Below are 18,087 nucleotides of genomic sequence, written 5' to 3' on the forward strand. Positions count from 1 at the left end.
CAACCACAAACTATGAAATCTGAACCTCTACACCTGAACCACAGGGGGCGATCAAACACACATTAAACATTTGTATGAAACAGTTGTGTTGGATCCAGATATCTTTTCTTTATCTGGCTCATCTGATCCTAACTTGATGAAGTGTGTGTATTAATTGGTGACTTAGAAAATGTATAAATGTTGTTACAGCGGACTGTAATCTGCAGCTGAGGCGCTTTACTTTTACATTGACTGGAGGGATTTCCATGTCTCCTTTTTTCCATTTATTATTTCATATTTTTATGTTCTTTATAGATTATTAATCATTTGATACAGTCTCTGGTATTATGGTAAATGGACTGGTTAAAGCACTTCATATGCTGTCACAGGGACTGTCCTCTATGGAATAAGAGCTCCTTTTTGATTGATCTGATGGTCACTAAACCACTGAAGAAATACAAAATACTCTTTCATAGTCCGAGAAGCAGATTTTGTGCCGAGTTACAGGAAACACGATTCACACTGAACAAACTGTGAGAACTTTAGATTTTTAATTTCAGTGTCACTCTGTGGAAGAGCCTAGCACACTATGTCCAGCCTTCCAACTTCATCAATAGCTCGATAAAATGGAACTCAGGACTCAGGATTTAATCAAATCCAAATGTTAAACCCTCAAATCGACGTTAAAGGTCACAGTAAAGGTAGAAAAAGCTCAGAAATGAGTGTGTAGTTGTTTTATAGCTCATGTTTATATACATACACTGTGTTGAGATATCTGCCTGTGTAGTTATAATCAATAAAAAAACACCCACTCTGACCACAGGAAATGACACGTATGGATTTTATATTCATACAGTCTGACGATATGATCACATTGACACTGAGGTGGAATCTCTGACACTGAACAAACTCATGTGGAGTTATTAAAGGAGAGACTTTACTGAAGCATGCGAGAGGTTAAGAGCACTTGGTAAAATACACCAGCATTAGTGATGCTACACAGAGACAGGTGACATCTGTTACATGGTACAGGTGAAACAGATGGACGAAAGGAAAAGCAGCAGTAAGAGGCCGAATCAGAGATGGAAACGATGTGCAATGAGGACAGAAATCTTTAAGGATCACCAGATTATACTGAGTTATTTAAACGTTAAGCTTTGGTTACAACACTAGAATTTAAAATTTTAAAAAAAAAAGTCATAGAAAAAGGCACACATCAGTCATGAAGGCAGCGAACAGTCAGTGAGTGGTGTCATCCACTCGGCTCTTTATATATTACATAAAATAAAAATTACACAACTTAAACAGAACAAACACAAATACATCCACCAGAGACGACTGGAAACACATTAAAAAGATCTGAGAATGTCCTTCACAGAATACAGTTTGGTGATTACAGGAAAAGTGGCTCAGCGCTTTAAAAACCCGCTAAAAGCTTCTCGACACGGCACAGCAGCAGCTTCATCGTCATGCATAAATAGCTGAAAGTGACGGTTGGTGAGGGAAGAGCGTGGCGGCACCGCCGCGGCGGGTCTAGTTGTGGTAGAGGCGTATGCGCTGGGATATGTTGGCCCGGCACAGAGGGCAGTTCTGCAGGGCGTCGCTGCACACCTGACAGCAGCACACATGACCACACGGCAGGAAGATCACCTGAGACTGCCGAGAGAGGAGAGACAGTGAGTAATCTGAACTTTGAAGCCATCTTTCAGGCTGTGCTGGTTCTCACCATCTTGAATGAGCCAACAGCACTTCCTGTTTCCTCTGTACCCATGCAGGTGGAGACTGTTATTACCAAAATACTTAACAGTGGAAAAAACGTAAAAACTAACACCTCTCATGCCAAAAACTGCAGTTCCTCTAGTGGCCACACGAGGCTCCAAAAGCGTGTCAGTCCCATTGGATCTTAACTATACTGAAGCACAGTTTGCATTAATAGGGGCGTGGCCTCTTTGACAGACAGGTGGATGGCCACACAGGCAGTGTAGCTGCTCGACTTCACCTCAGCTAACTGGAGTCCCTGAACTGGACCTCAGGACCAGGTTTGTGCTGTTGGAGCCTTTTCAGTGCAGTTAACCAATAAATAGGGCTGCTGTGAGGATGCTGTACCAACAGACTGACCGAGAAGCCTGAGCTCCAGTTTTGGTGAATAAAACTCGTTAAGTTTTACTGCCATTTAAGATCAGAAATGAGGGAAAAAAATCAGAAAATCCAGATTTCAGAGCACAATGGTTCAGCGTTCATCCTGATAACACCTCCTCCTCATTTCTAATACATTAATGCTCCCAGCAGCAACACTTGTAGTAAACCTCAGTAAATCATGTTTGTATAACTGAGATCATGCCTGTCAGTCAAACTTGTCACTTTGCCCCTTTATTAAAACCCCAAACAGTTTTTTATGCTAAAAGCGTGTTTTGTGCTCTCAAATCTGACATCTGATCTCAATCTTATAATCTCATTGAGACTAAACTCATGACCATTTTAGCATTTCTTACCCCGGTCTCCATGCAGACCACACACTCTGAGCATCCCGGCCCTTCCACGGGGGTGGGTGCTGACGGGGTGACGGGGGTCCCCGGGGTGAGTGGTGGGCTGGGCATTTGGATGTTTGAGGTGCTGGGAAAGAACGGAGGGGGGGAAGGAGATGGCGCAGAGGGGGTAACTTCCGCTTCTGCCTCCTGCTTGGTGACCTTACAAGGTCCTGCTAGAGGAGGAAACGGATCACGTGACTTTCCACATGCTAAACATTGAAAATCCAACATCTACTGTCCCATTAAACAGTTGCAGTGTGTCAATGTTACAATGTGACTAACGCTCAGCTGCGGTGTGATGTGTGGACTGTACCTTCAGGCTGGCGTTCCCGGGCCCAGTTCAGAAGAGCTTTCTGGATTCCTGCTTCATTGATGCCCAACTGAAAACAAAGAATTCCATAAAGCTGATGATTTCATAAACCTGGATGTGACATGGCACCATGGATCCAAAAAAACAAAGCTTTAAAAGTTACACTGAGTTTATCTTTAAATGCAACATGATCCAGTTGGAGTATAGAAACCTGCAGATGGCTATGTCAGCTACTCAGTGACGAAGGTAAATCAAGACACCATTCATCTTCACAGAGTAGAGACCATCAAAACAGCACCTCCCTGTTTTTCTAATTTTACCTGATTTATGAAAATAACAACACCAAATGTATAGTTTAGTCCGATCTGTCAAAAGTAAGAATCTGTCCAAAACACTGCTGGATCAAGAGCCAGGCTGAGCCCTGTCTCTGGTAACAATCTCATCTTTAATGTTCAATAAGGCAGAAGTAGTAACTAAATAATGGAGTGAAATAAACAGATTTTCTGTTTCATTACGCTGAAGATTGATTATTTGATGTTGCTGTTCATACACAGATGCTGGTGCAGAGACTAGACCTGGGCCAATCAAATGGCTTCCAGTTAATATGACAGATAATCAAGATAAACATTTTAAAAAAATAAAACAAAATAAAAATCGAGCAGCCCTGACAGAAACTTGCGCTGCAGACGCACCTTCTTGAGGTCGGAGGAGCTCATGTGGTGAAGCGCCTCGGTCGTCACTCGATGATGAGCCAGGATGGGCAGGTAGTGCTGAGCGGACAGTTTGCACAGCAGGTTCACCAGCTCCTTCTCCACACCCGCTTCCTGCAGAGAGATTACAGCTTTGGGTGGGATGCCACACTCTGTTTCCAGATGTTACAGATGTTCATCTGTGCTATGTAACCTGCATGCGGAGTGACAGCGGCTTAGCGTCCAGCAGCCTCTGGTACTGGATCATCCAGTAGTTCTGCTGGTTGGACTCAGACTTCAGCTCCATCTCAGCCTGAAAAACACAACATGGGTTTTTGTTTATCCTCAGAACAGGAAACACAAACTCTACAAACAGGTATAAAGTTTATTTATAAAGTAGTTTTCATAGACATCTGGTCACAAAGCCATGATAACAACAAAAGGAATAAAAACATTAAAATATAATAGAAAATTAAAATGCATTTAATTGCAATACAAAATGTAAAAGTTAAAACTGAATAAAGGAAAAGAAACCATAAATGTATTTGTGAAAGAAACAGGATTGTGAAACTGATTTTTCATGAGAGTTGAAGCTCAAAGAAGAATCAAATATAATGAAAAGATCACGAACGCTGGACTTGTGAGAAGGTAGAAAGAGTTTGACTGACATTTATATAGTTCAGGAGGACCAATAATCACACAATACCCAATCAAGATCATTGATGGAGAGACAGTCCGAGATAAACGGTTAACTGTCCATCCGCTAAGGCTCAAAAGACACACACAGCAGAATGTCATCAGCATAGAAATCATAAAAAAAAAGTCAGAAAATGACTGAATGACACCACATAAAGGAAGGATGTAGAAAGCAATTTATATTGGATTCAGCACTGAGAGTTGTGGAACTTCTTCATCTTATACTGGGACTTGCAAGACCTGCAGCCTTCATCCACTCTCTGAAACAACCTGTTTGAGCTCCTCCCCCTTTAGGCCAACTTTCTTCTGACTGGCTGCCTCTCACAAACAGAGGGTACAAGTTGACTATGCTGAGCCCATTCTGTTTCAGGTCACTATATGAAACGGAGTACTAAGAGTAGACCAAAGCCTTGCTGTATGGAGGCTGACCTCATTATTTGAACCTTAATGTTTAATATGAACACCCACCACAGGAAGTGGAGAAACATGACAGGAAATTAGGAGAAGAAGAACAAAACCGCCACGAGATAATTCCTCACCAGAACCTGCAGCAGCTCCTGCTCTCGCTGGTCTCTCTGCTTCAGCAGCTGCTGCAACATGTCGCTGAGCGCCGTGCGCTGCTCCACCAGAACTTCCTGCACACAAACACACACAAGTGGAGTGTTGTTACACACACATCATTATCAGCTGTAGGCAATCAATGTTTATTAGTACTAAGGTTTATTTATTCAACCTTACAAAAACACAGACTTCAAAAATTAAATTTAAATATTACACAAAAAAAAATTTGGATATCAAATTCAAAAGGCCATGCAGGACTCGAGTGCAATGTTATAATAAAATACCATAGAAAAAAAATGCAGTGTGACTCCATCGCTAAAAATAAGTTAAGTAAATAAAAAAGAACTAATATGAATGAGTTAATATGAATCTTTTCCTCCGCACCAAAGCAGACAGTAGTACAACCAACAGCAGTCGCATAAACTAGCAGCACACACGTGCAGTGTTGGGGAGTAACGGAATACATGTACCGCCGTTACGTATTTAAAATACAAAATATGAGTAACTGTATTGCGTTACAGTTACCGTTTAAAAAGGTGGTATTCAGAATACAGTTACTTTGTTAAAATAAATGGATTACACGGCGGTACTTTCCTGTTTCATATTGTGGCGGGTCAGGCCTGTTTGGGTTTTGTTTGACAGCTATGTTGTTGTACCAGGTGGCAGCGTTACGGTTGCCATGGTTACAGGGCGACGCGCTCTCTCTGGGACTGTGTGTTTCCTGGGTGAGAGAGCGCGTTGTTGTTGTTGTCGTTGTTGTTCTAAGCTATGCCTCCTAAGCTATGTTTCCTCCTTGTCTGAGCTCACCACAATATGTTTGGCTATACCCTCTATTTTTCTATAATTCCACGCATTAAGAGGCCCTAATGCCCGTGTCTCAATCTCGCGTCTCATAATGACGTGAAGAAATATTTTTAAAAATGATTTAATATGAAGGCAATAGGCAGAGTGTTACAGGCATAGCGCTAAAGCATGTAGCCTCATGGGCAGTGTAGTCCGTGCTGCAGGAAGAATGGACTGCCATACCCGTGATGTGTCTGTGAGCGAGGGAGGGAGAAAAAGGAAAAGTACGAGCTGTCACCGAGCAGAAACGGGAGCTGGAAGCATGTAAATATAATAATAATCACTGCAGGCAAAAGCCCACTTGTAAGTAAGCTATTAAGACTCGACTGTACACTGTGTTCGTGTTTTCCTCCGAAACAATAAGTTCCGTTGGAGCAGCCTTTCAACGCCTCTCTCTGTCTCTCGCTAGCAAAGTTGACCCAGACAACAAAGTAAAGCTAGTTTTCGGCTACGAGCTCGACATGAACCCGACGTATTAGCCAGAGGTCCCTTTACTACGGTTCGGAGCTGCGGACCTTCAGTAATAGTAATAAATCACACAGCAATAGGACATTCATGTAGTTGTAAAAAGCATGATAATATATTAAGTAATCCAAAGTATTCAGAATACGTTACTCTCATTGAGTAACGTAACGGAATATGTTACAAAATACATTTTGGGGCATGTATTCTGTAATCTGTAGTGGAATACATTTTAAAAGTAACCTTCCCAACACTGCACACGTGACTATACACAGCAAAAATACACAACATGAAACAGTTTCATCAGTTTACTTTTGTCAGCATAAATCACACAGGTTGTGCTGTACTGCATTAAAAGCTGTCTGCTGCTGACAGAGAGGTGGTCCTGAGGAGGTGCAGAGCAGTTCATCATCATGTCATCAGCATAAAATCCAAGTTTGCTCTTGTCTTATATGACTGAAATTATTTACATATAAAATAAATAGCAGTGGTCTCAGAACTGAACCTTGGGGAACACCTTTTTAGTCTTGCGTTTTTTTTTTTGATAACCCTGCATTGACAATTCTTTGCATTTTTATTGATCGCAGCTCGATCAGTTAAAAGGACTGCCCAATGTTGTCTGCCGTTTCGCTTTTAAGGTTTCTTCCTGAAACCTCACTGGTAGTCAGTTAAAACCTTAACAGTTTGTTTACTGTAGTTGCCTCTGTCACTCGTTTAAAGTCGCACATTTAAAGCTGCTGATCGTTTTCTTGAAATGTTTAACTGCTGCCATGAAGCGATGACATGGAAGTGAAAATAAACATGGGAGGGCAAACAAAGAAGGCAGTGACACCCACCTGCAGGTTCTCAGCATCCAGATTGCGTCTTTTAATCTCCAGTTTAGTCAGCTGCATTAACTCACCCTCTATGAGATGGATCTGAGGGACAGTGGAGAAGCAGACATGAGGCAAGCAAGGAGAGGCGACATGCTGCCGAGGCTATAATAATCTATGAGAAGCAACTTAAACTGGACATCTTCATTATTGTTAGGATGAGTAAGATGAATCTGATTATGAGCAGACTGTGGGGAAAAAGTAAAATGACGTTAATGCCCGGTGTCTTTTCATTTTCAGCAATTTTTTTTCCTTAGACCTGAATTAACTGAGCTTTTTGGACCTCTGGCAGAAATGAGCTGTAAAAACAAAACAAAGCAAAATAAAAAAAAACAAATAAAAAATAATGATGCATCGTCACCGACCTGGTTACGGATGTACCCGTGAACGGCGTCTTTTTGGAGTTGCAGCGCCTGGAATGCTGCCTTCTGCATCTCCTCCTGCAAAGACAACCAATCAAGGCAGGTCACCGAGGTGGGTTACCGAGTCCAGCAGCTTTAAACAGAGTGAGGGTTTGATTTCTACTCATCCTACCTCCTGTAAGATCTGGGCGATGGCTTTGGACTTGTCCAGAACTTGGAGGGACAGCATCTTGTCAAACTTCCTGTCTAAATTCTCTAAACTGTTACATAAGGAGAAGAGATTACAACATCTTTCCAAAAGCTGTCACAGGTCTCCCTGTTTATGGTTTGTGTATATGTGTGTTTCTGACCTCCTGCAGGCCTCAGTGACCAGGCTCTGTCTGCGGTAGTCACTGGCCTCCTGGAGGAGGCTCATGGCGCAGCTGTCAGACAGCATCTTCTGCATGGCCGCTAAAAACAGAGAGCGAGGAGAGGGGAAAGAAAACACCATGTGAGGAGCATGCTAGCTATGTTTTTGTCTTTTCCAGCTCAATGTTTACATTCTTAGAGTAGCTTTGCATGATTCACACTTCAAAATAATCCTTCTTTATCTCACACTTTAAGTATTAACTTTCCATGCCTGAGATGACCATATTAGAGAGATCCCCTCTCTATGATATCATAAAGAGCCAGAGTAGAAAAAACTGAGTAAAATTATGTGTTTTAATGCCTGAATGAGACAAGCTCTATACCTGCCACCTCCTTCTTCCTCAGTGAGTTAGCTTCTTCCTGCGTGATGGCGGTCAGATGCTCCATATGGATCCTGAGGGGAAAACATTTTGTTTCAGCATTTCACTGCAGACTTACAGGAACTTTCTATAACTTCCTGTGTTTAAAACGGCTAAGTCCTAAACAGGATGTGAAGAAACAATCACTGTGACTTTATCGACAAAACATCTTTGTAATGTGTTGACAAGATATCAACTGAAGTCCAACTAGGACCACGCTGTACCCTCATGAAATATCTCACACAACTACCAGCACCTCCATCACAATACAGCATAACCACTGGCTTTGATGGAGTCAGATTCCAGACAGGAGCAACGCAGCAACTCACAATCTGTATTCCATTAAGATCAGAATATGAAAATCAAGCCCTCCAAACTGGTTTGTAAAGTGTTCTTTTGTCCTGCTCTTATTTTTTTTTTTACCCTCCCTTCCCTGAAAGCACTTTATGCATCTCCTTCACAAAGTGCTCCAGAAATAGACAGCTAAGTGGGAAACAATTGGATGAGTGCTGCTGTGTTGTAGAGTCTTATTTCTCTTCTCTGTGTATTATGGATGATTGGTCAGAACACTCACCGATCCTCCTCCATGGCTTGGAGGAACTCTGCGCTCTTTTTCTGCCTGCAAGGATGCAGATGAACACACTGCAGTTAGCACAGACTCATCAGTGGAGACGCCATATTTAAAGTATCCGCAGAAACCCCTCCCTTCAGACCTGTTGTTGTCCATCAGCAGGCTGCTGATGCGACTGCTGATGTTGTCTTCAGCTTGTCGGACTTTCTCCAGCACCAGTTGCCTCTCAGCCTCCTGAGCTCTCTGCTGCTTGCTGACGCCCTGCTCCACCCGCTCCTGCTCCTAAAAGGTACACACAGCATATAAAACAGGCAATTTTAGGAATTACACACAGAATCATCATCATCAGGGATGATTCAGTGTTAACAGAAAGAAGGAGCTGACAATTAAACCTCTCAAGAAGACTTCTGGGCGGTTGTTATTACCTGTCGGACTGAGTTGAGGATGTTCTCCTTGTTGGAGTTTTTCATCATTACAAGCTGGGTATGCTCCCTTTGCTTCTCCTCCAGGTGCTTCTCGAAGGCCAACTTCTCCTGCTGCTTCTGCTCCTGCAGGACATACAAACCAGTCAGAAAACTTTCAAACGTCAGCTGCTCAAACACGGGTTTCACTTTATTCAGCTCATGTAAAAATAATGCAACACCTCTGAACAGAAAGCCTTATCTGCAGATTCTCAGCCCTCTAAATAATAACTACATAATAATAACTACTACTACAGTCTGCAGCCATTTTCCACAATAATAATCTAAAAAAAAACTTCTGTGGGGACAGAACAAGAAATTGTAATAAGAATAAATAAAATAAGAATATTTAATTTCACTGAAACTATTAAAACACAAAAAAGCAGCAAAGTTTTACAAGGACTTACAAAACTTATCAGAGTCTAGAAATGGAAAATAAACTGGGACCTAAAATCGAACCTTGTGGTGCACCACAGTAACGCTTCAGTTGAGAAGTTGGTGGTCAAAAAAGTTATTTTCAGAAGACAGAAGGAAATCAGATACATGGACTGTCCTTTATGGCACCCCGTGTTTAAAACTGACCGAAAAAATTACATCAAAACTGTGCTCTCTGCTAGGAGAAGGGCGCTTTTGTTCTCTTTGTGTAATGTACTCAAAAGTTGGGGGATAAAAGCTAGTAGTTGTGTTGAAAGATGTGCTATAACTTTGTTCTTCACCCCGGTGTTGCAGAAAAACAACACAGGAAATATTAAAGAAAACTTGTATGCCTGAAAAAAGTAGAAAAGGTACTAGATAAAACTAAGATATTAAAAGATGTTGAAGAAAATGTCTTGTCACCAACCTTTCTCTTCTCATAGTCACTAAATTTGTTCTGCAACAGAAAAAGAGGAAACACTGAAAGACACTTGTCTCACACAGAAATCCATAAACGTATCAAAGAAGTTAGAGTTCGTGTCCTCAACACACTCCACAAGAGAAAGCTGTACCTGCCAGGCCTCATCCAACCCATCCAGGCAGTCGGAGCTCTGCTTGCCACTGTCGCTCTCCAGCACCGGCAGGAGGTACTGAGAGGGTGGGCAGTACTCCTCCCCCAGCTCTGGAAACCAAACCAACCAACCAGTCAATTCACCTTCATGCTGCCCAAACCACAACAACCATACAGCACATTTTTAGTTTACACCGTGATGTGACACAGAGAAGCCTAGATATTAAAACTTCTAACTTGTGCCAAAACAACAGTTTTGGTCTCTATAGATGGGTTCCACCTTAATAACTGCTGTTCATTAACCAGGAGGGCATATGCAGGTCTTTTGAGTTCATGATCCTCCTGATGCTACAGTCAGCAAAGTGTACAATGCTGTTAAAGAGGAGGCCTTTTGTGGTGGAGCTGCAGGCTGGACCAGGAATTCTCACGGCCTGATTAAAACAACATGAGGTAATGCCAAGTGTCCAAATTCAGGATGAAAGTTGCTGCCTCAGCAGAAGTAACCGCACACATACGAGAGAGGGAGAAGTGAAACAGTAAAAATATACATGTATAAGTTCTGATTTCAGATTCAGTGTCTGTGTTCGTGTCAAATCTGTGAATTTTACTGAACTCTTTGTAGAATTTATTGCCGTCTGTTTAGAGTAACCGTGTTGTGGAAGACCTGAAGCTTTTTTTTTTTTTTGCCTTTTTCAGCTTTATTGACAGGAAAGCGGAAGGAGAAAGAGAGGGGATGACATGCGGCTAAGAGCCGCGGGTCGGTTTCGAACCTGGGCCGGCCACTCTCAGCCGTATCTCTCGTATGGCATGTGATCGCCCGCTCAACGCACTGAGCTAAACCGGCATCCCGGACCTTAAGCTCATCTGATGTTTTTCTACAACATTTCTTTTATATGAGATATGTTGTAAGTATCTGAAATCTTTAAACTAATTATTCATGTTCCATTCATGTACAACACCATCAGTTCAAAGACAAAGTCATAGCTTTGTCTCTTTTTCTGTGACAGGAAGTTAAAAACATGCAGACCGGGCACCCAAAGCCAACAGATATGATCGAGGTGTAAACCACATTCACACAGACGTGCTGACGCTAACTAGCGAAGGAAGAAGTCTACTGCTGCCAGAGCTGCTAATGTTAGCCACACTCGGCTCATATCACGTTTACATGAAGGGACGTGCTGTTACACCAAAGGCCACACAGTTCCTGCACTATTTAAAAATATCAAAGTTTTTCCTTTTAAGACCTTTTTAAAGACCTAATAAATAAGAACTAACACAGAATCGTGTGAAAAAAAAGTTGTATTTTTAACCCTTTTTTAAACCCTTTTTTTTTTTTTACCAGTTTTTTTCTTTATACTGGAAATTAGAAAAACTCCCTGCTATCTTTCCTTTTTCCTGTGCACTTCTGCATTTTGAACCGAACAACAAATCAGCATCAGCTTACCTCATCTGTGACGCGGCACGGGAAAACACAGAAAGACCAACATTTTCATTTCTTGTTTCCTCAAATTTAAAACTTAATTAATGTGTAAAAACAGATTTATTTATTCATCATTGTTTATTTTCTATGAATTCTGAACAGACTGTGCCTTTTTTATTATTGTTGTTTAGTTTTGATGCAAATAGATAAATACTCACTTGAAGCATGTTTAGAAAAGATTAAACTTCTGATAAAAACTTCACTGTTGTTACAAGAAACCATCAATCGATTACAGTTTAGTCTGCGTCATCGCCACAGGCTCATTATTTCCAACACAGCAAAGAAGCATCAGCATCTGCGCCCTATGTGGTAAATCTAAGGATCTACTAAATCTCAGTGAGCCAGTAGGAAAGGCAGCAATCAACAGAATTCTCACCTACAGTTTAGAGAAATAAGACATTTTAAGATTAATTTTCTTGACTGTGAACTCAGACAGGAACCCTGTAGGTTTTTCTGTCGTTATTCGACAAATAAATGAGTCACCAGGAGCAGAAAATCCTACCCGTGCACAGGAAGCGTTGGATGCTCTCTGTTCCCTCTGTGCACACAGACGAAGGTGGGAAGGACATCATGGCAGCATCAAGGCTAAAACTCTGTCACAGAAACACACACACACACTTATAAAACACCAGTTTGTTTTCAGCCTTCCTGTAGGTCTGAATCAGTGGACACCTCACCTCTAAGGTGCGGATGTAGGCCAGCGCTTTGGGAAGCGTCACAATGTTGTTGTCACTCACATCGAGTGTCCGCAGGCTGCTCAGAGAACCAACAGAGGACGGCAGCTCAGTGAGGCAGTTTCCTGTTAGAGAAAAAGAAAATACATAACTAGCTTCTTGTGACTCATCTCGCTTCAGAGCAAGCAAGCAGGAAGCATCGTACCCTTTAAATTAAGAGTCTGCAGGAGGCGCAGGTTCCCGATGGACTCTGGCAGGGCCTTCAAACGGTTCTTCTCCACATTCAGGATCTGACAGAAGAAGAAAGACCGCAGGTGGATGCTGACAACGTTTATTCACACTTACTTCCTGTATAACTGGAGAGCAGGCTTTACCTGCAGCGCCGTCAGTTTCCCGATGTCCTCTGGCAGAGAGGTGAGCTTGTTCTCATGCAGGTCTAAAACCTTCGGAGGGTCACAGGAGGGTTTTCTCAGAAAATAAATCCAGCACTAACATCTGCATGCTAACTCTAACAAACTCTAAGGTAACACTGAGAGTTAAAAACGATGATGAGCTATGAGCCTCAAGCTGAGGTACACATTCGAAATGCAGTACGTTTAAAAAAACAAAACAAAACAAAAAAAAACACGAGAGAAACACCATCACCTATGAAGAGGATATGATGATGTCACAGGGTCCCAGGGCTTACCTTTAATGTAATGAGGGTGCTGATGTCAATTCCTTTGGGCACCAGATGCCGCAGCTCGTTGTTGTGGAGGATAAGTACCTGAATGAAAGAAACAGAGGTAACATTTTTATTGCTCTATCTGCTGTTAGTCTGTGAGGGTAGGCCAGTCAGAAGAGAGATAACTAAAAAGAGGAGCAGCTAAAGCACTAGTTGAAGCTCTGAGTTCTGGAGTCTGAGGAATATTGTGAGTGTGAGACTTTTTGCAGAAACTCTTCACTGAGTAAATAAATATCAAACTACTTAAAAGCTCTGCGACTCCGTCTCACCTTCTTATGAAGCACTTTGCTGATGGAAAAGGCACTCGAGGGGACCTGTGATGTAACACACAAAAACATTAGCTGTAGCCGGCACAATTTAATCACATCTTAGTCAATCTCAGGAAAAAAAATGGGATAAAAGCCTCAAAGAAAAGATGTAAAGAACGAAAGAAAAATGCTGTTCTGTTGATGGTGGCACAGCTGCATCAGCTGTCTGTGAGAATGTAGCACTCTGAGATTGTATTTAGCTTTACAAGATTACTCCCTGACATAAATCCATGGTTACATCTTAAGCAGAACCTTTTTCGTTTAAGTTTAAAGTTGCCCATTTTAACTTGAAAGTCTGAGTCGACGGACTAACTTTTGGAGACAGCGGGTGCTAATTTATGATGGAAAAGAGATTAACCTTAAAAAAAAAAAGAAAAAAAGTAATCTCTCAGCAAAAATACCAATAATAAAACACAGTTTAGCTCCAATTTGGCTTTTTTTTAATAGAAGTCGAAAACTGCTAACTAATCGATTCACATTGTGACTCATTAGTGCTCCCACTAATGACTCCCTGCTCTCTTCCGTTTCTCTTCTGTTTGCAGAGTTTTTCCTTTGTTTAGGATAGATTAGGACTTTTTTGTCATAACACACGTATATACAGGGTAACGAAATACAGTTTGCTTCTAATCAGAAGTGCAAGAGCAGTAAGTGCAATAAGAGCAGATTATATACAGATAAGGGTAGTATAAAAGGTGGGAATATTGATGAACAGATTATCCACAAATAGGTTAAGTAAACAGATGTTTATATAGCTATACAGAGAGCAAAAATACTAGTAGTTTAGAAGTATTGGTATTAGCAGTTTGCTAACATAACAGAAAAAGAGAAATAAAGGCTACTGTTACTCATCAGGTTAATGTGTAAACCACAACACGATGGCTGTCAGGGATCAGTGCAGCTTTCCTCTCACCTCTGAGAGCCCGCAGGCTGAGATGTCCAGGATGTCATCAGCACCAGCTTCCTTAGACTGAGGAGGATAAATAAGAGTAAGCGGGTGGATTTGTGATAGATACGTTAACACTAGCACAGCAGCAGGGGCTCTCTTCTTCTTCTTACCCGGCACAGCTGATACTCGAGTCTCTTCTGGCAGTCCTCGCTGGGCTTCCTCTTCCTGAAGAATAGAGGCATCCTGACCCTGGGTGTTTTCCTTCCTGTCCCCTCCCCCTCCACTCACACAAGAGTCACACGGAGGTCCGACGGACAGGTTGGAAAACCCTGACCACACCACCTGCACTCTAGGAGAAGCAGAGACATGAAAGACTAATCAGATAAATATGAATTTAACTTGTATCACAGAAACACAATAAGCTGTAGTATGATTACTGAATGATTTAAAGGGAACGATTCCACTCGTTTACAGCACTACATTTTTATCCCGGGACTAAACTATTTATGGTTTAGTTTAGGAGGTATATGAAGCCTTTCAGCTCACTGTCTGTCTGAGACAAGCTGTTTTACCCCTAAAGCCTTCACAAAGCTCTGTGTAGGTGTTAAAGGTGTTTCTGTAACTATGGATTACACTCCTCCTCATCCCACCAGTGTTCAGAGGTGAACAATCGCAGGTTTCCAATGCAGATGTATTCACACAAGTAACGTTATTAATATGTCTATTACAATGCTCAGAGAAATTAGGAGAACACTTAAATCACCCATCAGATCTGAATAAATGAAATCCTAAAGCCGGATCGATCTGCTCCCAGACCTGCATCAGGGCCCCGTGAGCTCCTGGTCACACACCGACCACAACATCCCAGACATTTTCAGCTGGATTCAGGTCTGGTGAATGTGAGGCTCAGTCAGTGGCATCGATGTCTTTGTCATCCAAGAATGTCCTACATAATCTGACTACATGAAGTGAGACATTGTCCTGCACCAGCAGGAACCCAGGGCACTCTGCACCAGCATAAGGTCTGACGGAGGATCTGAGGATTTCTTCCTGGTACCTGATGACAGTCAGACTACCACTGGCTTTTACATGTTCTGTGTGACCCTTCAAGCATCACTGACCCACTGCCAAACTACTCATGCTGGATGATCTTTCAGGCAGTATATCCCTTGCTACCCAATCTCCACTCTTTCACATTGCTCATATGTACTCAGTGTGAACCTGTGAAGGGGCACCCACGGTGGACCTGCCAGTTCTCATGTTTTCTGGTGAGGTCCCACTAAAACACATCAGGCCCAAACAATTCAGCTGAAAACATGCGTGATGTTTGAGGTCAGAAAGACCAAGACAAATAGCTAGAAGACAATAAAAGAGGTTTGTTTCTGTATATAAGATCAACGCTTTATGTTAGAAATATAATAAGTAAACTACGTCTGCAACCACCACAGAGGCTGACTGCATGAAATTAAAATAAAGACCCTCTGTGGATAACCAGAAGTAAATAATTCAATTAATAAATTAATTCATAATTCGTTAAATGTAGCTGTTTAAAAAATACAAACATGGGTAAATAAATTAATAAAATGTGACCTCAAACACAGTTAAGCTCACTAGAAAAATGAGAAATAAATACAAATCTTCCTATTGCCATATTTCATTCATGAGACTTTACCAAAACAAATAAAGACAAAACAGTAAAGACTGTAACTGTGTGTGGTGACTCCAACTGTAAAAATGTTTCACCTGTACTTTACATTTTCTCACCTGCACTTTTAGGCCAGTTAACTGGGTCTCTCATTCTTTATTCATCCATCAAAACATCTGCAAGTTTTGTCTCTTCAGCGCTGCTTTCATTTCTCAGCCCTGGGGTTTGATGCTTGATCTAGTAGCCACAAACAACCAGGCTTGGTCTTAAGTGGGCCAGACCGCTAAAGCTAATGCCTCAAAACCTATTTAAAATAAGAAAGTTCACCTGCAAACTGCTTGTCTTTTTTTGTGTAAAGCTGATGATAAACAGCTTGAGAGGTCTACAAAAAGTAAAATGCCTCAGTGTTTCCACATTCAGACAGTTCAATAAGAATGTGAATGCAGCTGCAGTAACCAGCATGACCCCTTGGGCTTACACTTTCAAAATAAATCCATAAAATTACAGATAAACAGAGAAACATCTGCTATTTAACATAACACATTCTGGCACTTAATGATTCACTTGTGTTGGAAAAACAGGGCGTTGCCTGTTATTTAATGGGAAATTTACACCTAAAAAAAACCCCACCTAGTTTTTTGGGTTTTTAAAAATATTTTACTTTCTCACTTTTATATAATATGCCTCTCCATGGATGATGTCTTTGTCAATAAAAAGGTTGCAAAAGTCATAATTCAGACATCTATTTTTAAGGATGAAATACAGTTAAATTTCAAAATTCATGTCCCTCTCCTTTGGAATTTCCACATTGTGCAAAGCTATCCAGCGGGGAAATCCATCCAACCATCTTGGTACTGCATCCTGGTCATCGTGCAGCTGCCAGGAGCCACTAGTAACAGGATTTTAACACTAATGGTTCATATAAGTCTTCACTTTAGGTTGACTAACCTCCAGATCTGAGAAGTGTTTTAAACCTACACTCTATTTCATGGCCAGTAGGGGGCGACTCCTCAGGTTGTTAAAAAAAAAAAGTCCAATTACAGAAAAATCTATGGGAAAAGGATGCAACTTCTCACTAAGTCAATGACATAAGTAAACACTTTCCTGATGAGTTTATGGACTCAAACACTAGTTTAAAGTTCTAGAGGAAATAACGAGAAGTTCATTTGGGAACTTATGGTCCCATTAGAGCAAAACAGGCTGACAACGCAGATTAGTGATTGACAAAGTAGGCAAGTGCTGTCGAACTCGTCCAGAACAGGGCCCTATAGTGTACACTCATTTAAAAAGCTAAGCTCATCAGTGGGCTGTGCCATAGTGCTTACTTCCATCATTTTATACAGTTTTTAAAATTGAAACAAATGAATACAAATTCAAACTAAAATTACAAAATTATGTTTTACTTTTTAAATTCATAAACAGCTACACTGATTTACAGTGTCGGGTGTATTTAATGGCATTATTTGGTTTATTTATTGACTTATTTGTTTATGAATAGACTTTAAAGACTTGGTTGCTCAGTTCATTCCTAGATGTTACAGATGTTTCACAATGACATATGTGATCTGTATGATCACAGTCACGGGGAGCTTGGTGTATGGATTTTCCCACAGCTGAAGGCCCTTGTGGGTGTGGCTTTGGGGAGGGGAACGGAGGATTACCGTAAACTGACATGACCTTAATCAGTAGAATTAGAAAAAGATAATAAACCTCAGTAGACTTTAAACCTGATGACAGCCACCTTTAACCCACCTGTGCTCACCTTTTGACAGCCGACACGTTCAGCTACACTAAACTGTGCTGACGGATAAGCTAACATGCTAAATGTTGCCTGTTGGAGTGTGTCAACAGCAGGAAGTGGAGTCAGAGTAATGTCAGGTTTCAAACTCACCGTGTGATTATTATAGTCTCTCCTATTCTTCGCTGTTCTCAGGATAAAAATGTTTAAAGGAAGCTCCGATGTTCGCTAACATGTGAAGTAGCCGGTCCAGTTAGTCGATTTTAACTATTTAAATCTGAACACCTCCCCACTTTACCCTCGTAGCTCATTAAAAGGAAGCCATACGGTAATATTTCCACTCAGATCGAATGAGGCTGACTGCTGCTAACCTACACGAGCTGATTAATGCAATCAAAACAAACAGTTAACTGCATTTTTCTTCTTCTCCGCCCCGTTACCGGCTCCAGCGTGATAGCAGGAGCTTGTCGCCCCCTACAGTTCAGACTGCGCATGTGCACATACGTCATACCAGGTCGCACTGCCGCTGATATTTCAAAGAGTGGT

The 18,087-nt window shown here is 41.5% G+C and overlaps 1 protein-coding gene across 2 annotated transcripts; it reads right to left on the reverse strand.

Annotated features, from left to right (window-relative positions):
* Positions 1-806: 806 nt before the first annotated feature.
* On the reverse strand, positions 807-17,992 carry lrsam1 (leucine rich repeat and sterile alpha motif containing 1). 2 transcript variants are annotated; one of them, XM_063464883.1, is made up of 25 exons: positions 17,695-17,992; positions 14,329-14,507; positions 14,183-14,239; positions 13,234-13,278; positions 12,929-13,006; positions 12,615-12,683; positions 12,446-12,530; positions 12,244-12,365; positions 12,069-12,159; positions 10,088-10,197; positions 9,943-9,972; positions 9,066-9,188; positions 8,783-8,922; positions 8,644-8,688; positions 8,034-8,104; positions 7,653-7,752; positions 7,475-7,562; positions 7,306-7,380; positions 6,905-6,985; positions 4,742-4,837; positions 3,721-3,819; positions 3,510-3,641; positions 2,821-2,887; positions 2,472-2,677; positions 807-1,635 (listed from the first exon to the last, which is right to left on the reverse strand). In XM_063464883.1, exons 2-25 carry the CDS (start codon positions 14,398-14,400, stop codon positions 1,513-1,515), a joined length of 2,205 nt encoding a protein of 734 aa, XP_063320953.1. In that variant the 5' UTR covers positions 14,401-14,507; positions 17,695-17,992; the 3' UTR covers positions 807-1,512. The 2 variants fall into 2 exon arrangements, with proteins under 2 accessions (XP_063320953.1, XP_063320952.1); XM_063464882.1 differs by having other exon boundaries at positions 2,472-2,680.
* Between the last annotated feature and the right edge of the window lie 95 nt (positions 17,993-18,087).

This window comes from Pelmatolapia mariae, linkage group LG20 (assembly GCF_036321145.2).
Source record: "Pelmatolapia mariae isolate MD_Pm_ZW linkage group LG20, Pm_UMD_F_2, whole genome shotgun sequence".
NCBI classification, from domain to species: Eukaryota; Metazoa; Chordata; class Actinopteri; order Cichliformes; family Cichlidae; genus Pelmatolapia; species Pelmatolapia mariae.